This window comes from Chanodichthys erythropterus, chromosome 12, assembly GCF_024489055.1.
Source record: "Chanodichthys erythropterus isolate Z2021 chromosome 12, ASM2448905v1, whole genome shotgun sequence".
In the NCBI taxonomy this organism is placed as follows: domain Eukaryota; kingdom Metazoa; phylum Chordata; class Actinopteri; order Cypriniformes; family Xenocyprididae; genus Chanodichthys; species Chanodichthys erythropterus.
This window is the reverse complement of record NC_090232.1, coordinates 25,242,877-25,262,694: the sequence shown is the minus strand read 5'-3', so window position 1 is coordinate 25,262,694 and position 19,818 is coordinate 25,242,877. Positions and strand designations below refer to the sequence as shown.

At 36.1% G+C, this 19,818-nt stretch overlaps 1 protein-coding gene across 9 annotated transcripts; it reads left to right on the top strand.

Annotated features, from left to right (window-relative positions):
- Positions 1-376: 376 nt before the first annotated feature.
- LOC137031835 (uncharacterized) lies at positions 377-19,166 on the top strand. Of its 9 annotated transcripts, none has more exons than XM_067403131.1 (12): positions 377-7,643; positions 8,678-9,145; positions 9,527-9,682; positions 9,801-10,012; positions 12,822-12,927; positions 15,492-15,699; positions 15,796-15,952; positions 16,239-17,457; positions 18,014-18,085; positions 18,304-18,380; positions 18,619-18,730; positions 18,841-19,166. In XM_067403131.1, the coding sequence occupies exons 1-8, from the start codon at positions 7,465-7,467 to the stop codon at positions 16,460-16,462; spliced, it is 1,710 nt and encodes a 569-aa protein (XP_067259232.1). In that variant the 5' UTR covers positions 377-7,464; the 3' UTR covers positions 16,463-17,457; positions 18,014-18,085; positions 18,304-18,380; positions 18,619-18,730; positions 18,841-19,166. The 9 variants fall into 9 exon arrangements, with proteins under 9 accessions (XP_067259232.1, XP_067259240.1, XP_067259238.1 ...); XM_067403139.1 differs by adding an exon at positions 8,095-8,135 and having other exon boundaries at positions 18,304-18,730; XM_067403137.1 differs by adding an exon at positions 8,095-8,163 and having other exon boundaries at positions 18,304-18,730.
- The last annotated feature ends 652 nt before the right edge of the window (positions 19,167-19,818 follow it).

Below are 19,818 nucleotides of genomic sequence, written 5' to 3'. Positions count from 1 at the left end.
TTAAATATATTACATTATACAAAATGACCAAATAAAAGAGCAGAATAAGCTGATCTAGCATGTTAAATGGTGGCATCTTAGCAGATGAATGGTACACCCCCTTAAGCTCACAGAAATGGTTTGACCCAAGTTCTCAGCAGCCAATGACAATGACCCGTTCAAGCAGATTTTTAACGCGTATTTAACGTGTATTTAACGCGCACTTCACGCGTGAAGTACACGTCAAATACACTTAACGTGTTGATTTTTCACGCGTATTTCACGCGTTAAATACGTGTATTTAACGTGTATTTTTATGAGTTGTCGTTTCTCTATTTTATGAGGTGTCGTTTCTCTATTTACGATGCTAACTAAGCAATCAGTCGTGTCGATCGTCGCGTACCTTGCCGTGAGCAGAAGCCGTGACCAATGACGTGTGATAAGAAGCGTGACACTTTCGTCGCCCCTCTTCTCGCCTGAGAAACCGTGTGAGAAGCTACGTGAGAAGCTACGTGACGTCTGAAGTAAGTTTTGCCAGTTGTTATTTTGTAAATTGTCTGAAGTTCTGTAAATTAGTGTTTTTGCTTTGTTTTGAGCAAAAAGAAAACACATTTAACGCACCTCAAAATCGCTGAATATTTCTCCATTCCTAATTTTGTTTAAATATGTTGACGAAAACATGACCTAACGTACACTATTAGCCAATCAACTGACATTAAAAGATGTGCTATTGCTTAACTTGAAAATGCCTGGGCTTAATATCCTACAGTGACAACCAGAGACAACTAATCAACACATTTCTCCTGTCATAAACACTACTGCTAAGATAATGACAGCATTATCCAAGTAAAACATATTGTTACAGAGTTTTGTCCCCCATAGAAATCCTTTATAAAACAAAACAAATCAAAAAAAAAAAAAAAAAAAAAAATGCATGATGCATTAAAGACAGTTAAATTAAAAGACCAAATTCGAAATTAAAAGATTAATTCAGAGTGCAAGCTATGGCCTATTATCAAACACTTTAATCATGTATTTTAATAGAAATTATAATATTGTAAGCTATATACCGGAAAAAAGAAATGCACATGCAGAACAAACTGTCATAGGCTATTAGTTAAGACAGCATATAAAAATAATTATTCTTGGGATAAGCATTTCTCATATGTCAATGTACAGTAAAACTATATTGTCAGAACATGGTTAAAGAAATTTAATGGTTATAGTTCAAAAGTAAAAGTATGGAAACAGATAAGCTTACAAAAAAGGAAAATAAGCTTAAAATATTCCTTATCCTGTGGCTCCCTCTATTGGACAACATTTTCAGGCGAACCTCTTTCAGATGAAATGCTGATCGTTAAGAAATTGCTTAGCTTCCCGAGCATCAATAACTGTATTTGGCTTCGATGAGTCTGAGACTCCCGGCCTGAGATTGTGTCCCAGACGGCAATAAATAGTTCGTGAATTTGTAAATATTTATGGCTTAAACAGCTGGAAAATTGACTGTACTGCAGTTGTGGATGTTTTTCCCAGGCAGGGTTATTATAGTTAACTAAGAAAAAATAAAACTAGCTATTAAACATTTATGCTAATCGAAATAAACCTGAATATAAGAAAAAAAAATATTAGTTAAAAAAAAAAACTTAAACTAAACGAAAACTAAATGTTGTCATTTCGTTTCCTCCCCTGACTTTCAACCGACGAGATCATTATCTTTTCATTAACCGACAAGGTAAAATTAGAATTAAACGAAATTACAATGAATACGTGTCTGTGACCCATTAATAAAATCCCAGGGGTTTAATTAGTTTTAGCCTACATGAACAAATAGCAGAAAAAACAACAGAACATGAGGATTCATCATCATCATCGGGCAGCAGCACTTCTGAATGGAGAAATCCTATAAAAGGAATAAATAACCTCTGCGCGAAGTTTATTTCACCTAAATAATAAACATATTACCAAAATGAAAGGAACAAACTGCGACAAGTAAGTTATTTGAGTTTCGGTTCATTTTTGAGAAGTCCACAGAAAGGAAATTCTTTTTGCTTTCTTTATTTTACAGGCATTTTTTTTTCTTGTGAAATAATAGGCCTATTTAACCCTTCACAGATTCGAAATGTTACATAAATGTGACCATAAATGTCTGAGTATTTTATTTTTTTCCCGCTTTTATAAGAAAATGTAAGTGATCGCGTCGGCGCCTCACGCACACACAACATTATTTATTTTTTTATGACTGAGCACTGTTCTTAATTCACTTACCCAGCGACATCACCTAAAATATAACTAAAGCTTAAATATAATAATTCAATTTATTGCATTAGACAAATCGAATGCAAGCACATGAACAAATAAATAAGTCTAGGCCTACTAATAATAATTAATGCAACACATCTCAAACGAGCGTGTATAACCATGAAATATATTTGTTTATTTCGTTGTGCTAACCTTAATGTTTTTTATGCCATTGCAGCACTTTTACATTATTTTTCTACGTAAACATGCTCTTAAAAAACAAAAAAACAAAAACCTGTTTGACCATTGAGTTCGTCTCTGCTGTTTTATTTGTTTAGCTGCTTCAAGCCAAGCGCGCACTTGCAGTGTTACCATGGCCACTTATATGCATTTTTGGGCTTGTTATTATTATTATTATTATTATTAGCCTATTATTATTATTATTATTATTATTATTATTATTTTCCATATTAAGAGGTGAAAGCCTTAGTTCAGCTGGAATAGCGGTGTGTCCTTTAAACGGAGAAAAGTCAACAAATGCGGTGCTTGCGCAACAGAGGTGGCCGGAGGAATGGCCAAGCTTCATTCAGAGAGACAGATTTATAATGCTTCCTACATTTATGAACATTTACACCTTAATTAAAGCTTCCTTTGGACAAAATAAGAATAAAGCTAAAATATTATTATCAATGTTATCCACACATACATTATCCAGACGCTAGTCCACACGTACGTTATCCAGACGTTTATCCACACGTACGTTATCCAGGCGTTTATCCACACGTACGTTATCCAGACGTTTATCCACACGTACGTTATCCAGACGCAAAGTAAAAAATATACTTTCTCAACTACGTCGCCGCCATCGACGCCGTATGGCGTTCGGACGAGGTCAAAAATATGACGTTGCAACTTGCACTCGTCTCACTGAACGTCTCACTGACGTCTTAATTTTTTGCTATTAAATCCATTCATTTTAAGACGCAGACGAGGCGTAGACGTCACGCAGACGTCACGTAAATCACGTGTGGCAGTGAAGTGTCGAGTCAGACGTTCACGCGTGATTCACGTGTAGCAGTGAAGTTATTTATTTATTTTTTCGCTAACACGTATCAGAACACGGTCCTCACACGGCTCAGTGCAGTGTGTGAGCCAATGCAGTATATATGAGGGGCGGTCCGTGCCACTTCTAAGGCTAAGCAGGCGAAGGATAAGGCGCAGTCTACCCTTACGTCGCCGTCAGACCGTGTCAAATTTTGAATGGGATTGATAGGGAGGCAGACGATCGACCCGCGGCGACGTCACGGCGACGTCACTGTAGATCTAATTGTAGGCGGCGACGTGACGGCGACGTTTGTGAGATATTTACATAAAAAAACGAGGTGTGATTGGTACGTCTGAAATATGTACGTCGCATCATATGACACCTCATCATCATACGTCGCATTATATGACGCCTGATCATCATACGTCGCATCAAGTGGCATCATATGACGCCTTTAAACTCATTTAAAAGTTTCCATTAGTAGATGTAGGCTATTTGTTATAGAGTATTGATTTTACAATAATTAGTTAACTAACTAGTGGCAACAGTGCATAAGAATTCTAAATTTATTTCATTTATTATGAGTGTGTCGTATTGGCTGTTACGTTAGTGTTGAAGTAAACAAATTAAACATGTTTTGAAAATTTAAAGGCATTATTTTAACTTGGATGTCATAGCCCTAAAAGCCTATGCTCAATTTTTCTATATAATTTTTGTTCTTTCGTGATTTTCTTTAAGTCATTTAACTTTTTATTCAACCCAAGTTATTCTGAGAAAACATTCTTGGTTTCATGATAGTTTATCTATTTGGGAAAATAAGAGGTTACAAAAAGTATAAACAGTAAAAAGATGATGGTAAAAAGGGTTGTTATTATAATTATTATTAATTTGTTACAATGAAGGAATACTAACAAGGTAACTTCTGACCAAAAAGAGGAGCAGTTATAATATATGTACTTTTAAATGGTGCTTGATATTGACTCCAACACCTTACTGAACTGTTCTTTTGTACTTTCTCGACCTTTCTAATTGGTTGTTATCATTTAAAGAAAAATTTACTAAACATGGGGCTTAAGAAAACTTTCCGTTGCCTGAGGGCAACGCTGTGCTTTAGAGGGTTAACCTTGTCCACTAGATGGAGCTATAAGATAAAGAATCGTTTTAGACTAATATTATTAATTTGTTTTTCATCCCTTTGAATGGAAATAAATGCATTGATTTATCTAATTCATTTGTGCAACCTGTGTATTGACAGTATAGTTCATTTACAAGTAAGTTAGTGAAATATGAATCACTAATAGCCTGTTTGATGGTGGATTTTTTTTTAAATGATTAATGTTAAATCATCTAGATGATGAGATGTGTTAACTTCATATTTTTGTATTTTTTTATTATTTATAATGATTCAATAATAATTTAGTAAAGTTTTATTTAACAGTTTTATTTAAATATAAGTAGTAGCAAGTAGGCTATTGCTTTATAAAATTATAAAACTGTGTAGTTTGATGGTTAATGAGGTGGCTATGACAGTTACAGCTTAAAAAAATAAAAAATAAAGAATAGAGAATAAAGAAATGCATATAAAGGGTTATTAATGAGGGCGATGCAGATCTAAATAAAACTGTTATGTGTAAAGAACCTTTAAAGAACCATCTTTTTTTAAAGTGTTCTGTTACTTTTTATCACATTCATTAATAGATTGCTGTACACTGTAATACTTTCTTCCACTTTATGTCCCAACTGACATTTCTTCATCATTTCATTTTAGTTTGCCTTGGGAAATAGAATGTTTATAGCATAGTTGCAACCACGTTCCTGGAGGCCCCCCAGCACTGCACATTTCATGTCTCCCTCGTCAACACATGTTGTGTCTGTCTGTAATCATCTGCAACGCTGAACACCTTGATAACTGCCTCAACACCTAATTCAAGTATTAATATTTCATTATCTATTTCATGTTCTGTTTGGCTCAGAACTGTATAGATTTTTTATTATTATTATTAATGACTGTTTTATTAAAAGCAAAATTTTTTGTTTTACTGTAATGCAATATCTTGAGTTAATAACGATATAGGCTATTAATTGGCAGGTGAATGTGAAAAGGTAGCCAAAGGAAAGTTATATTTATAGGAATGCAATTTAATTGGTAAGACTGAGATGAAGTTAATAAAACAATGAGAAAAGTACATGGTAGAAACAATGGGAGGAAGAAAAAATGGTTTTGTAACATCCAAAGAAATGCTGGTAAATAGAGTAACAGGCAGGTTCAGTTATTTGTAGACTTTGATATGATTATACATTTAGTACAATTAGAAAACATGAGACAGGGAAATGAGTATAGGCCTACATTGTTCACAAAAAAACTGCAGGTTATAAACTGTGTAATGTGGGCTGAAAATAATAGGATTTTATTTATAATTTTATAATAATAAAGATAAAAATAAATTGTTGATTTACAATTTTAAAATATTTAAGATGAAATTTGACTTGAAAACCACTTTACGGAACATTAGATGATTTAGATAAAAGAATATAGGCTAGATGTTTAGGATAAATTAAGAAAATGGTTTTGGAATCTTGACCACACTTTCCTGACCAACAGGTGTTAATGTCCCTTAAGAATGTATATCAAGCGCCAGAAAAATCGAGAGGAAGAAGAAGTTTGAATTTGAAAGACATGACAGACATTTGAATTTTGGCCATACCAGTAGGTGGCGATAATGCACCCGGAAGTTGTATGCCAACCGCCTTTAAAATCTACAAGAAGAAGAAGAAGAAGAAGAAGACATTTAAAAGTTATTTTAAGTATATAGAGTACTGATGAGGTCAATGTTAGATTATGTATGTAGTATGATATATGGAGCTGCGGCCAAAATCTACTTAGAGAAATTAGACAGAATGCAACATAGAGCATTAAGAATTAGCTAGTATAGGCGCAATGAAAACTACTCCAATTGATACACTTTTGGTGGAATGTAAGGAAACCCCTCAAGATTTAAGACTGATTAAACTAGCTCTTGCTTATTGTTTGCAAATACAGGATGAGAAACATTTTTCATCTTCAGTGATTAAAAATTGCTGGGAGTATGATAAATGTGTAGGTAAAGGGTTTGGTTGGAACATAGATAAGAAAGCTGAAGAGTATAATATGAATAAATTAGTTTATTACAGAAAATATCTTAAGTAGAATTCCACCATGTATATTTCCAGAACCTATGGTTTACAGACTAAATTAAAAAGAAAAAGGAATGGCTGGATAATGGAAAGGAAAATGTTTGCAATTTAATACAAGAATTCAAGAACAAAAAATATTATGGATATTTAGAAATGTACACAGATGGCTCTAAAGGTCCAGGTAATGGGCATGGGCATTGGTATTCTGGAACTCAAAGTAAAGTTCAATAAGAGAATATCCAATCATGTTTCTGTATATACAGCTGAACTTGTTGCAGTATCTCTGGGATTGCAATGGGTGGAGGAAGTCAAACCAGACAGAGTGATAATATATTCTGACTCAGCAGCAATATTGCAGACTCTCATAGTAAAACAACTACAGATGATATTTTAATAGAAATTTACTCAGCATTGTTAAATTTAGAAAGATTGCGAATAGATGTTCAGTTTTGTTGAATACCAGCACATATATAGGAATCTTGGGTAGGTAATGAGGAAGCTGATGAATTAGCGAAAAAAGCCTTACTGATAAAATTGAGATTCCTATTGGAAAAAATGAAGGTAAAAATATAATAAAAAGTAATATTGACAAGCAGTGGCAAAAATATGGGATTCAGATAATAAAGGAAGAGAATATTACAGAATTCAAAAATCAATCAAAGTTAAAACATTTAATAGTAGAAATAGAAGAGATTAAATAATCAACACAAGACTGTTAGGACACACAAGACTTAATAATATGTTATTTCTTATGAGTGAAATACAGATAAATACAGATAGGCCTAAATGGGAGGAATGTGACTATAAAGAAAATGTAGAACATGTTTTATTAAAGTGTAAAAAATTTCAGGAAGAGAGAAGGAAGTTTAAAGAATGTATTATTACAATAGGGAGGGAATGGAATATAAAAGGTATTTTAGGCTATTTTAGGCATAGGACATTCTCAAAGTGAAGTTGTTCAGGCATTAATGAATTTAAAAGATCAATAAAGCCATGATTTTACACACTCCAATATTGTAGGTGGCGGTATGTACCTTAAACGATGGTCTGTAACCCGCCATAAAAGTAAAAGAAGAAGAAGACATTTGAATTTTAGTTGTTTTGCGAGTAGGAGGCAGTCAGTGGTCAGTGACGGGATTAGATTATTTAAAAATAAGTTTTTGAAAACGTTTAGCAGTATAGCAGTTAACATGTCTTATGCAGCCAGGTGAGTTTAAAATAAGTTATTTCTTTCAAATAACGTTACAGTATCGCCAATCGTAAACAATAAATGTGTTTGTAATTATGGATGGAAGCTTGTTTCCGACCAAGAATTGTGATCTTAAAAAGTCGAAATTACTTTAACTTTTTATCCTCTTTTTAAAATTACCAATTGTGAATTTATATTACGCAATTCTGACTTTATAACTGGGCACTGTGAGATTAGCACAAATTGCGCAAGTCTGAGAAAAATGAATTGTGAGGTAACGTAGAGCTGTAATCGGGCCTTAAAAGTTAGGCCCGACAAGTACATTTTGATTGACAACTTTTTAAAAGCCCTAACTTTAACCCGTATACGGCCCGACATTATTCAAATGTGCGCATGCACACAGCTCTTTTGCCTTTTGTCAAGAATGAGTCATTTATACATGTTTTAACATAATTTATTCATGACGCAGGCTACAGGCCCCTCGGGTTCGGGCAAAGATCGTCAACAGAGGTGAAAATTCGCTATTGTGAGGAAAAATGTGAGAATTACCTATTTAATTGGGTTTTGTAGTGGTGAAAAAAACTTTAAGGATATATTCTGCAGATTGCAGAATGACATGAACATCTAAAATTGTTTTTAATATAATTTTTGGTTGGTTGCGGTTTTCAATTATTGTTCAGGGGACCCACCCTACTGCACTACACTTTGTATCTCTCTATTTACCACACCAGAATTATATAGTGAAATCCATGACAGATAAGAGAAATATACAAAAATGCAGGGCAGTGGGTTCCCAAAGACCAGGATTGGAAACTGTCGCGAGACGATGTACTCTGTAGAGTGGTGCAGGGATAATGTAAAAAAAATGACAATCTCGGATTACACATTTTGCTATTGGTTTTCCCCAAAAAAATCTCAGTAAAATACGGTCTGTGGTAAAGTTTACTTGACAACATATTTAAATTTTGTTCTACAAAGTAATTTTATGTCACATGCAGTCTTCAAGACTAATTCTAATTCTTAATTAAATGTTATTTCATGATTTTTTATAGCCAGCAGATGCTACTTGGCCAGATTTCAGATGTGTTGGACATACTGGCAGCTGAAATTCTAAAGCCGCAAGTTGAGACTGATTGTGTTCTCATTGGCTTAGAGAACATCAGTAGTATCTTGGCAGTTTTAGCTGCAATTGGAGAGTTGCCTAATGAAGAACGATTGTTTGCTCTCTTGAAAACGATAATTGATGACCTTGAGGGAAGCAACTCGATGACAGTGATGTCAAGGGAACAGCTGCTTTTCCTCCTGGAAAGCCACTTCAGAGTTCCCGACATAGCCCGGATTTTTGGTGTGAGCATCAGAACAATTCGCAGGAGAATGTCTGAATATGGCCTGTCTGTACGACAGACATATTCTGATATTACTGATGAACAACTTCGGCAAGTGGTATCTGCCTTCCTTGTCAATTTTCCAAATGCTGGAAGAAGGAGTGTTACTGGACATCTCAGTTCTTGTGGAATTCGGTAATTTTATGTTCTTTAATCATTCATTCACAACACATTTCATTATTATTATAATCATTTTTTATCTAAAAACAGGTAGAATCAGTTTACATAGGAAGACATGCATGGATCCTTGTTGACCAGTATGTTTGTAAAGACATCCATTAATATCGCAATATTACAAAAGCTACTATATAACACAAAGTATCAATCTTGTGAGTTGTGTTGCATTGGACTTCATTATAACTTAATAGTTTTAGCTAAACTTGGAATGAAACTTTGTCTTACTTACAATTTTCCTCTATGGACATTTTAAGGTTTTACTTGCTGTGATGAATGTTAATGTAATGAATATTATTGCTGTTGTTGTTGTTGTTGTTATAATCATTTGTACTCTTATAGGGTCCAACAACATAGGGTGCGGCTGACTCTGAAAGCTGTTGATCCTGTTGGGAACTTTCTTCGTGGGCTTCAGCTTAATATCATTCCAAGGGTTCCATACTCTGTTCCAGGGCCTCTCTCCCTTTGGCACATAGATGGTAACCATAAGTTGATACGGTAAGACTTTAATGTATTGATCATGTCAACATTAATTATTGATGTAAAAAGTCTTTAATGTCAAGTCTTATTTCCTACTTTTCCACACATCATTAAACAAATTATTTTGTCCATGCAGTTGGAGAATTGTTATACATGGAGGGATTGATGGGTTCAGCCGGCGCATTATGTATCTTTGTGGAAACAGCAATAACAGGGCTGCAACTGTTCTCCAGTGTTTTCTCACTGCTGTCAGTCAGCATGGTTTACCCCACCGTGTTCGAAGTGACAAGGACGGAGAAAATGTTGAGGTTGCTAGATACATGCTGGAACATCCAGAACGGGGAACTGGTAGGATATTTTTTGTTGTTGTTGTTCTATGAAGCCACTCCCTCCGAAATACACAGTGTACTCAGATTGGTTTGCTGGGCCAGTGTATTGTGATTCATTGAACCGTCCGGACACAGCATGCCCCTTACCATTAGTTCTTACCGGTTACGTGGGCTTTGGTGGAAAAGTAAATAATGGCGTCTATATTGCTGTATCAAATCATAGACTGTAAAAAAAATATAGACGTAGCGTCCGTGACGTCACCCATAGAGTTCTGAACAGCAGTTTTGACGTGAGAATGAGGCCGCTGCCATCTTAGCAGCGCGTCACCGCACGTCACTCCTGGATAACTGAAAATGGGCAAAGAGGCGTGACGTAGTTGGAGCCCATGCGACTTGTTGCTGAAACCACGCCCGCCTTAGCTATCTATCTTAGATACTATCTAAAATATTAATAAAGATAACAATATCATTAGAAAGTACTAAAGGTTTACTGTCAATCTACGGTGCTTTTTTACAATAACATTATAGATGCTCCAACACATGTAGGCTAATTAATTTGTGTGGGGTGTGCAAATAACACAAATCAAATGGGATTTCATACCTTTATAATGAAATAGAGATCGCGAGATGAATCCAATCCGTGGCACTAGGGTAAAATGTCTATTGCAAAACAAAAAAAACAGTACTTTTTGTCCATGAGCATTAAATCCATGAAATATTTATATATTATCCATTGTTTGTATTACATTTCTTCGGAATGATTTGCTCTTCATCATCGTTCTTCAAGAAAGGATGCAATCTGAGCATTGTTTATAATGTAAAAACTCTATACGTACCTATATATGTATATGTACTAGATATCTGTATAACTCTCAAATGTTCTGTCAAACAAATGAGGATGTGTCAAAAGTATAATTTTTCGAAATAGTGCAGCAGTTTTAGTTATATCCAAGCAGTGCTGTCAGAGTTGTATATCCTCCGGGTATTGTCATTGTAGTAAATCTCAGGAACAAAACTTTTAGCCAATGCCACGACGATCCCACAACATGTGTTCTGTTTATCTTCTGCATGCGAGCACATGTACACAGACGGACATCTGTCTCGAGTAAGCAGGAAGCCATATATTGTATAAAATAATAAAAAAAAACCACAAATACGGCTGAGATGCCAAATTCAGCGGCTGAAATTAGCTGCTAAGGTAACATGACGGCTCAGACAGCAGCAGCATCTACCTGTCACTCAAGTGACCACGCCCTTAATTATGCAAAACTTTAAGGCTTAATATAATTTAAACGGATGAGTTATAATAAAAATTCACCCCCCTCAGAGTTGTCATGAAGGGGAACATTCACTGTATAGACCAAAACCACAATATGAACCAGACTGTAAACATGTTTTTTTCTGCTGTAAACTTGGCCAATTTAACATGATGGTCAATGAGATTCTGCTCACTTTTGCAGCCTGTCCCTAGCAGCCAGTCGATGAATCGCAGTTTAAGTCACTTCCGTATTGGCTGTAATTGTGCTGTAACTCTGGAGATACTGTTTATGCTCAAGTAGCAACATTACACACTAACTAAAGTTAAAAAAAAAAGTGAAATCGCAATGAACCACCCCTTTAAATAAGAGATGATTAGACTAAAAGAAGAGATGAGAAGAAAAAGAGATGAGAAGACTAAAATGATTAAAATGATCTATTATTACCATTAAAGTCATGCAAAATGATATTCAAGCTCAAACATTATAATATTATGCAAAGCTCAAACAATTGTATTTTATCATGACAAAGATTGTCAGTCACTGAGCATGTTTTTTTTGCGATCACATGTTACTGAGTCTGTATTTTGAGTAATGTTTTATGGTTTAATTTTGTTTAGCTTAATTTTGTTTGATTTTCCTTTTTTTATGATTGATTTTGTCTTGTAGCTTTTTCATGTCTTGTTAGGATCATAGGACACGTAAGACATCAGGATAGTCTATATGGATACGGCTGTCGCATTTCGCTCCCTAGTGGCAGTCGCACAGAATTTTCAAAGTGGTCGTGCATCACCGCTACAGTCATTTGTTCACCATGGTAGAATGAATAAATATGAATAAATTAATATATACACATTGGATAAACTTTCAACATTACTTCTGAAGGAAAAATACTACGGGTTTTCCAGGACTTAAAAAATTATTAAATAAATTTATAATTTGCTAAATTGCAGGTTAGCCTATAACAGAGCCCAAAAATGTAATTGAAAAAAATTCTTGCTCCATAATGTTTGTTAAAACAACCAGATTAAATGTAATTTCAGTAGAATTTATACCCTGCATATTCCTTAAGTCACATGCACTGCGGGGCTATTGAGACCACACATGCATTGTTATACACATACTCAGAATTTGTGCTCTGCATTTAACCCATCCAAGTGAACACACACCCGGAGCAGTGGGTAACCAATGCTGCGGTGCCTGGGGAGCTGTTGGGGGTATGGTGCCTTGCTCAAGGGTCCTGCCTCAGATGTGGTATCGAGGGTGGAGAGCGCTGAAAATTCGAACCTGAACCTGAAACTTGAACCCATGACCTTTGGGTTACAAGTCCAACTCTCTATCCATTAGGCCACGACTGCCCCTTGCGACCCTAACCCCGAATAACCCAAAAAAGGTTGCCCAGTTAATATCACAACTGTAGCACACTTGATGTTTTTTTTGTAATACTAACACATTTGAATATATGCAGGAAATATGTATTCAGATTTGTCATTGGTCAAAGCCCCACCTGATTAAGAACCAAGCTGTCTGTGTTTCTGTGTGTTGTCCTTATATGCAACTGATGTAAATCAGAGAGAAGAAGCCATATCACTGGAAAAAGCGTCCACAACCAGAGAATCGAGAGGCTGTGGCGTGATGTATGGTGCAGTGTTGTTAGCAACTACTACACCACGTTCAGGTAGGCATATGACAATATTAAAATGTGTTGGCACTGAGTTGTCACAGTGAATTTTAGCGATATTGAAATAAGTTGGTATTGCAAAAAGTGTTGTTGTTACAGGTTAATATATTTTTTATAATAAAAAGGATTTTGATCATTTTAATAAACCAAAAATTTGTAAAGTCCACAGATATTTAAATTGCAAGTGAAATGTGTAGAGCAACACTTTACTTTAAGGTGTCATTATGTAATGTCACTTCACTATCAAGAAGCAATACCTACAATTTTTACAGAAGGTATTATTTGTTATCCTTGGTTAAATAAAAATATACAGGTGCAGCTCAAAAAATTTGAATATCATGTAAAAGTGTTTTTTTTTTTCTGTAACTTAATTCAAAAAGTGAAACTTTCATATATTCTAGATTAATTACATTAAAAGTAAAACATTTCAAAAGTTTTTGTTGTAATTTTCATAAGTAGATCTTACAGCTTTTGAAAGTCAAATCCAGTATGTCAAAATATTAGAATAGGATAATAATCTTGCCTAAGATCAAAAAAAAAAAAATGGATTTGCAAAACAGAAAAGTTCAAGTTCTTTAAAGTTTGTTCATTTATGCACTCAATGTTTGGTCAGGGCTCCTTTAGCACAAACTCCAGCATCAGTGAGGCATGGCATGAAAGTGATCAATCTGGCTCTGCTGAGGCATTATTGAGCCTTCAGCTCGTCTGGATAGTTTCTCGACTGTTTCTCATCTTTCTCTTTAAAATATCCCATAGATTCAGGGGTCAGGCATGTTGGCTGGCCAATAAAACACAGTAATATCATGGTCAGCAAACCACTTGGAAGTGGTTTTTGCACTGTGGGCAGGTGCTAAAGTCCTGCTGGAAAAGGAAATCAGCATCTCCATAAAGCTTGTCAGCAGATGGAAGCATAAAGTGCTCCAAAATCTCCTGGAGGATGGCTGCATTGACTTTAGACTTGATAAAACACAATGGACCAACACCAGCAGACGTCACGGCCCCCCAAAATCATTACTGACTTCAGAGACTTCACACTAGACGTTAAGCAGCTTTGATTCTTTGCCACTCTTCCTCCAGACTCCAGATGTTGATTTTTGAATAAAATACAAATTAACTTTTATCTGAAAAGATGACTTTGGACCGCCGAGCAACAGTCCAATTCTTTTTCTTCCCAGGTAAGATGCTTCTGACATTGTTTCTGTTTCAGAAGTGGCTTGGTAGCACTTTTCCCAAAAACATCTGAGCATGGTGAGTCTTGATGCACTTCCGTCCACTCCTTTTTAAGCTCTCCCAAGTGTTTGAATCGACTTTGTTTGTCAGTATTCTCAAGCTTGTGAGAATTCCCTGTCTTCCCTGTTGCTCATACATCTTTTCCTACTCAATTTCTTCCTTCTAGTCAACTTTGCATTTAATATGCTTTGATACATCACTCTGTAAACAGCCACCCCATTCAGTAATGACCTTCTGTGACTTACTCTCTCTGTGGAGGGTGTCAGTGATTGTCTCCTGGACCATTGCCAAGTCAGCAGTCTTCCCCATTAGTGTGGTTTCAAAGAACAAGAGATACCCGGAATTTATACTGTAGGGATGGTCATTTAATGAAACTCAAATGTAAATATTCTAATATTTTGAGCTGTAAGCTCAAATCATTACAATTAAAACAAAAAGCTTTTGAAATGTTTTACTTTACATGCAGTGAATCTAGAATATATGAAGTTTTTTTTTCTGAAATAAGTTTCAGAAAAGAAAAAAAAATTCATTCATTTTCATTTTTCCAAAACCCTCCTTTTTGATGCTAATCTGCGGTGATTGGTCCGATTAGAAATAGCCATTTGTAACGCTCCAAAAGCAGCACCTACTGTCAAAATTTATTAGCATTTTCATTCAGACAATAAAGTTTTCCCAGGTATGCGCAACAAGTGGGCAGACAATATGCTGTTTTATGTTGATGTTAACATGAAACGGCTTGGGACTCGTTTCAGTGATTCAGAGTCAACTCTTTCTTTTGAGAGTGCACGTTCATATTTCAAACTTTACAGGATGTTTTCATTCATTTAGAGCTGACAGTGCATGAAAGCTCATTATCAAATGACCATAATAGGGGCACTTTGATAAATCATAAAAATTAACTAAGAAATTAAGATAAAATTCATAAATGCATTAGTTTGTTTCACTTAGTCCAGATTAAAGACTGGGCGACAAAATTAAATGCCGTATTAAGTACTATATATTGTGGTGTATATATTGTAAACTGCTGTGCCCTTTAAATGTTTCAAACAGACATTTCAGTTTTGGCAGTCACTTTGTTTATTTGGTTAAGGCTGCATTTCTGATTATATTCAGCATGTCTTCTCAATGCACATGCTTCTTTGGCACAGCATACAGTGGTGGTGTGGATTTTCACACAACACAGTTCATGATAAATGTATTCTAAAAATGCATTGTAAAAGTCTGAATAATTTGTCATAAACAATTGTTCATGGTGTTTTGAAGTGTATATCGTGCATATTAATTGTCATGTTATATGGCATTATGGTATTTTGGCACATGTCTACTTTTAGGCACCTTGAAAGTATTGGTCAGCTGGATCCAGATCAAGACATCCACATCATCTGCCTACATTATGTCTTTCTGTCAAGACTGAACTGGCACCTGAAGGAGTTCATTCAGATGTGGGACAGGCATCCTCTTTCTACAGAGGGCAACAGGTCTCCACAGCAGTTGTGGATTGCTGGTGTGCTTTCGGGGCAACAAGAAAATCCTGACCAGGTTACACTTTTACTACCTTTCTTTTAAGTGGAGTTGTTTGCAGACTAGACTACTTAATGCATTAGTTTTTACAATATCGGAATCATGTTTCAACAGATTGATGTCACAAACTGGGGCATTGATTGGGATGGGCCTGTTGCAGAACCAGACTCCCAGGCTGTTGAGGTTCCGGAAACACCTCAGGATTTGCATCAAACAATCGAGGAGCATTTAAGGGCTTACATTGACCCCTTTATGAGCAGTGATGTCTTTGGTGAGGATATTTACCTGCAAGCCCTGTCATTGGCCCAGTCCATAATGTCTACACAAACATAAAAATATGGACTGCATGTCCTCCACTTTTGGCCGAGGTAAGGAAAGACCTGTGTATTTATTACCAATGTCTTATTCTATTGGCTGACATGCCAACACTTTCATAGATAAAGTTAAAGTGCACAGACACTGCTTTCCTGCAGCTCATATTTTTAATGTACACAGGTACCTAAAGTCTTAAAGGATGATGACACTACTATGTGCACTACAATTATTTTTTTTTACAGTTACTACCACCTTCTCCGGGAACATTGCTCTAGACTCAGGACCGCAGAGAGGAAGTGGCGCAAACCTAAAAACTCTACTGACCTTAGTGTTTATCAGTCACTCCTCTCCTCCTTCTCGGCCGATGTACGCACTGGTAAAGCAACATGATACCACAACAAAACTAACAACAGTTATGATTCTCATATACTTTTCAAAACCTTCCATCCCCTCCTTCATCAACTAATACGGCTGATGACTTTGCAATATTCTTCTTATCGAAAAACAAGAACCATCAGTTCCCAATTCTCCACACAAAAAACTGACAAAGATTTCATCTAAAAATGTTCTCCTTCTCTACAATCTCGGAGGCAGAGATTTCGAAACTTCTACTTTCTAATCATCCTACCACCTGCCTGCTTGATCCTATCCCCATTTTTTTTCTTCAGTCATACCTGTCATACCGGCTCGGGTAACCTAACTGCTTAAGAAACTCTAAATCCATCACTTTTAGAAAACTACAGACCGGTATCCTTTCTTTCTTTCATTGCAAAGACACAAGAGCGAGTTGTTCAACTAACTGTTTCTTGCACAGAACAACCTCTTGGACTGCAACCAATGGGGCTTCAAAAACCATTGGGGCCATTCAACTGAGACTGCATCATCTTCTCCATCTACATGTCATCTTTAGGATCTGTCATTCCGAAGCTTTTTTGTTTTTTAAATCACTGCTATGCTGATGGCACTCAACTCTACTTTTCATTCCAACCAGATGATCCGACAGTAGCTGCTCGCATTGCAGCCTGTATGACTGTCATTTCTGGTTATCACCTTCAACTCAAACTCGCTATGACAGACCTGCTTGTAGTCTCAGTCAACCTAGCACTTCACCACAACCTCTCTATTCAGATATGTTCGTCAACCATAACTCATTTCAGGACAGCCTGGAACAATGCATTTGTGATCAATGATCAGTTTCACAGACCATATTGCTACAACTTCCCGGTCTTGCAGGTTTGCCTTATACAACGTTAGGAAGATTACAGCCTTCCTAACAGAGCAGACCTCTCAACTTCTTGTCCAAGCTCTTGTTCTCTCCACACTGGACTATTATAATGCTCTCTTGGCGGGCCTTCCTGCATGTACTATCAAGCTTCTGCTACTGATCCAGAATGCAGCAGCAAGAGTGGTCTTCGATGAGCCAAAGAAAGCTCATGTCACACCGCTCGCATCAAATTCAAGGTACTGAGGTGTACTACTATTAAGTATATTAACTGTACTTTATAATTTGTGGACTAATTTTTATTACATTTATTACATATTACATTTTCTGTTTCTTTTTATTACATGTCGCTTGAGTCTTGTATTCTGGGTGTGGTAGATTTTTCCCTATGCACCTGACTTAGTTAAACCGGGTGTCCCAAACACCCATAACACCCTAGCCAGCACAGCAGAATGTTTCTGAATCACAACACTCAGTCCTAGTGATTATTTCTCTATTTCAAAGTTATATTATTATTATTATTATTATTATTATTATTATTATTATTAGGCCTGTAGAAGAAAAGAAATGTTAGTTCATTATAGTTAATTATTAATTAGAAATTCCATCACATGGGTGAAGATAATGTGTCCATGTTGAATAGTGTAGAGTTTAAATTTCTTCTTGTGAGCAGAAAGTACAAAGGAGTATATAGACTTGTTGGTCTCATGTCAGCACATTTCAGACATATTAATTTTGTAAATATAGGCTTTGATCAAGAACCTGCTACTCATGGATATATCCTTTTTCTCAAAGCACTGCACTTTTCTCGTCATGAAGGAAGATTGCTAAACCCTACTGCTGAAAACATCCGATGTGCTAAAGAAGGTAGGTTCACATTTTGTTTTCTCAGGTTAATAAAGGCAAAGGAAACTCCTTATGTATCCTTAGGCACCCCTAACAGAATATTTTGATTAAATGCTCTATGATAACTTGCATAAGGGAAATACCAAGGCTATGAAAGATATTAAATCTTGAGCTTTTTCCTGAACTTTCAAATGAAAAAAAAAAAAAATTACTTAAACATGTTGAATCCAAATTCACAGATTTTCATCATCAGAACCATAATCCAGACCCATAATCCACCACAGAATCTCCATTAACACAGCAAGGATGGAAAACGGTAAGATGTGTCTGGATGTTCAGCATATTGCATTGAACAAGCATGGACAAGTTGTCATTAGTAAAAATGTATTTATTTAAACGTGTGGGTTTTTTTTAAAATATACTGTGATTTTACCTTTTTATCTTCTATTGATAAGAATACTTTTTGTGTGCCAAATCAAAATAAATAAACAACAACTTTATTCAACAATTAATTTTTTTCCCTTTTATTCTCATATGCTGTTTACATTGTATAGACAGCACCGTGGTGGTACTACTTGGTTCTGCATCATAATGCTGACTTATTATCGGCCGGCTCCTGCATTAGCAATACTCGCATACTTCATTGTGCTCATGTGAACTGTGTTGGTGAGGTTTATGACTTGGAAGGGTTATTAATACAATTTACTATAAACAATTGAATTCAACTTTTAAAATAAACTAAGATGTAAATATTATTTATTTTTGTGTTTTTGTAGTTATGATTCGAGATTTACACATTGGACAGAGGGGAGACCAACCCTGTAGGGAAATGCACTGCTATCGTGTGCTGTATCAGGAGTGGACAGGAGGAGGAGTACAGGAGACTGATCCAGGACCATCTGCATCTTAACACCACCAAGACCAGGGAGATATGGTGGTGGACTTCAGAAGGCCTAGGCCTCAACCGGAGCCTGTGATAATCAAAGGCGACTGTGTGGAGCTGGTAAAGGCGTACAAATACTTGGGGGTGCAGTTAGATGAGAAACTGGACTGGACTGCTAACACGGATGCTCTGTGCAGGAAAGGACAGAGCCGCTTGTACTTTCTCAGAAGGCTGGCGTCCTTCAACATCTGTAAAAAGCTGCTGCACAGAACTGGATAGCCTAACAAATGTGGCAGAGCGAAGGGCACTGAGTAAATTGCTGTCAATCATGGACAATCCATTGCATCCATTGCACATTATCATCTTAAGGCAGAGGAGCAGTTTTAGTGACAGTTTGTTGTCATTACCCTGCTCTACAGACAGACTGAGAAGGTTGATTATTCCTCATGCCTTGCGGCTTTTTAACTCCACTCAAGGCGGACACTTGTCATTGATTTGAACTGAACTGGATTATATAGTGTACATTAGGTAGTACAAAATCTGATTTGCACAGGACTTTATTTTAGATTATAATTATTATTTTTCAATACTAGTATTACTGTATGTTATATCAGTTGTGTATACTGCTGGAAATTGTGAATTTCCCACTGGGATAAATAAAGTGTCTATCTGTCTGTCGTTCTGTCGGTCTTCCGGATACCAAGGTAGAGGAAGTAGTAAGTCTCCACAGGAAGAGGTGTGGCCAGAAACAAGTTTGCTTTCCATAGAAGAATCACAAACCAGTCAACAGATTCTTGTAAAGAAAAAAGCAACACGATGGAATGGGCACAGCTGATACATCCAAAGACTGTGAATTGACTATGAATTCTTT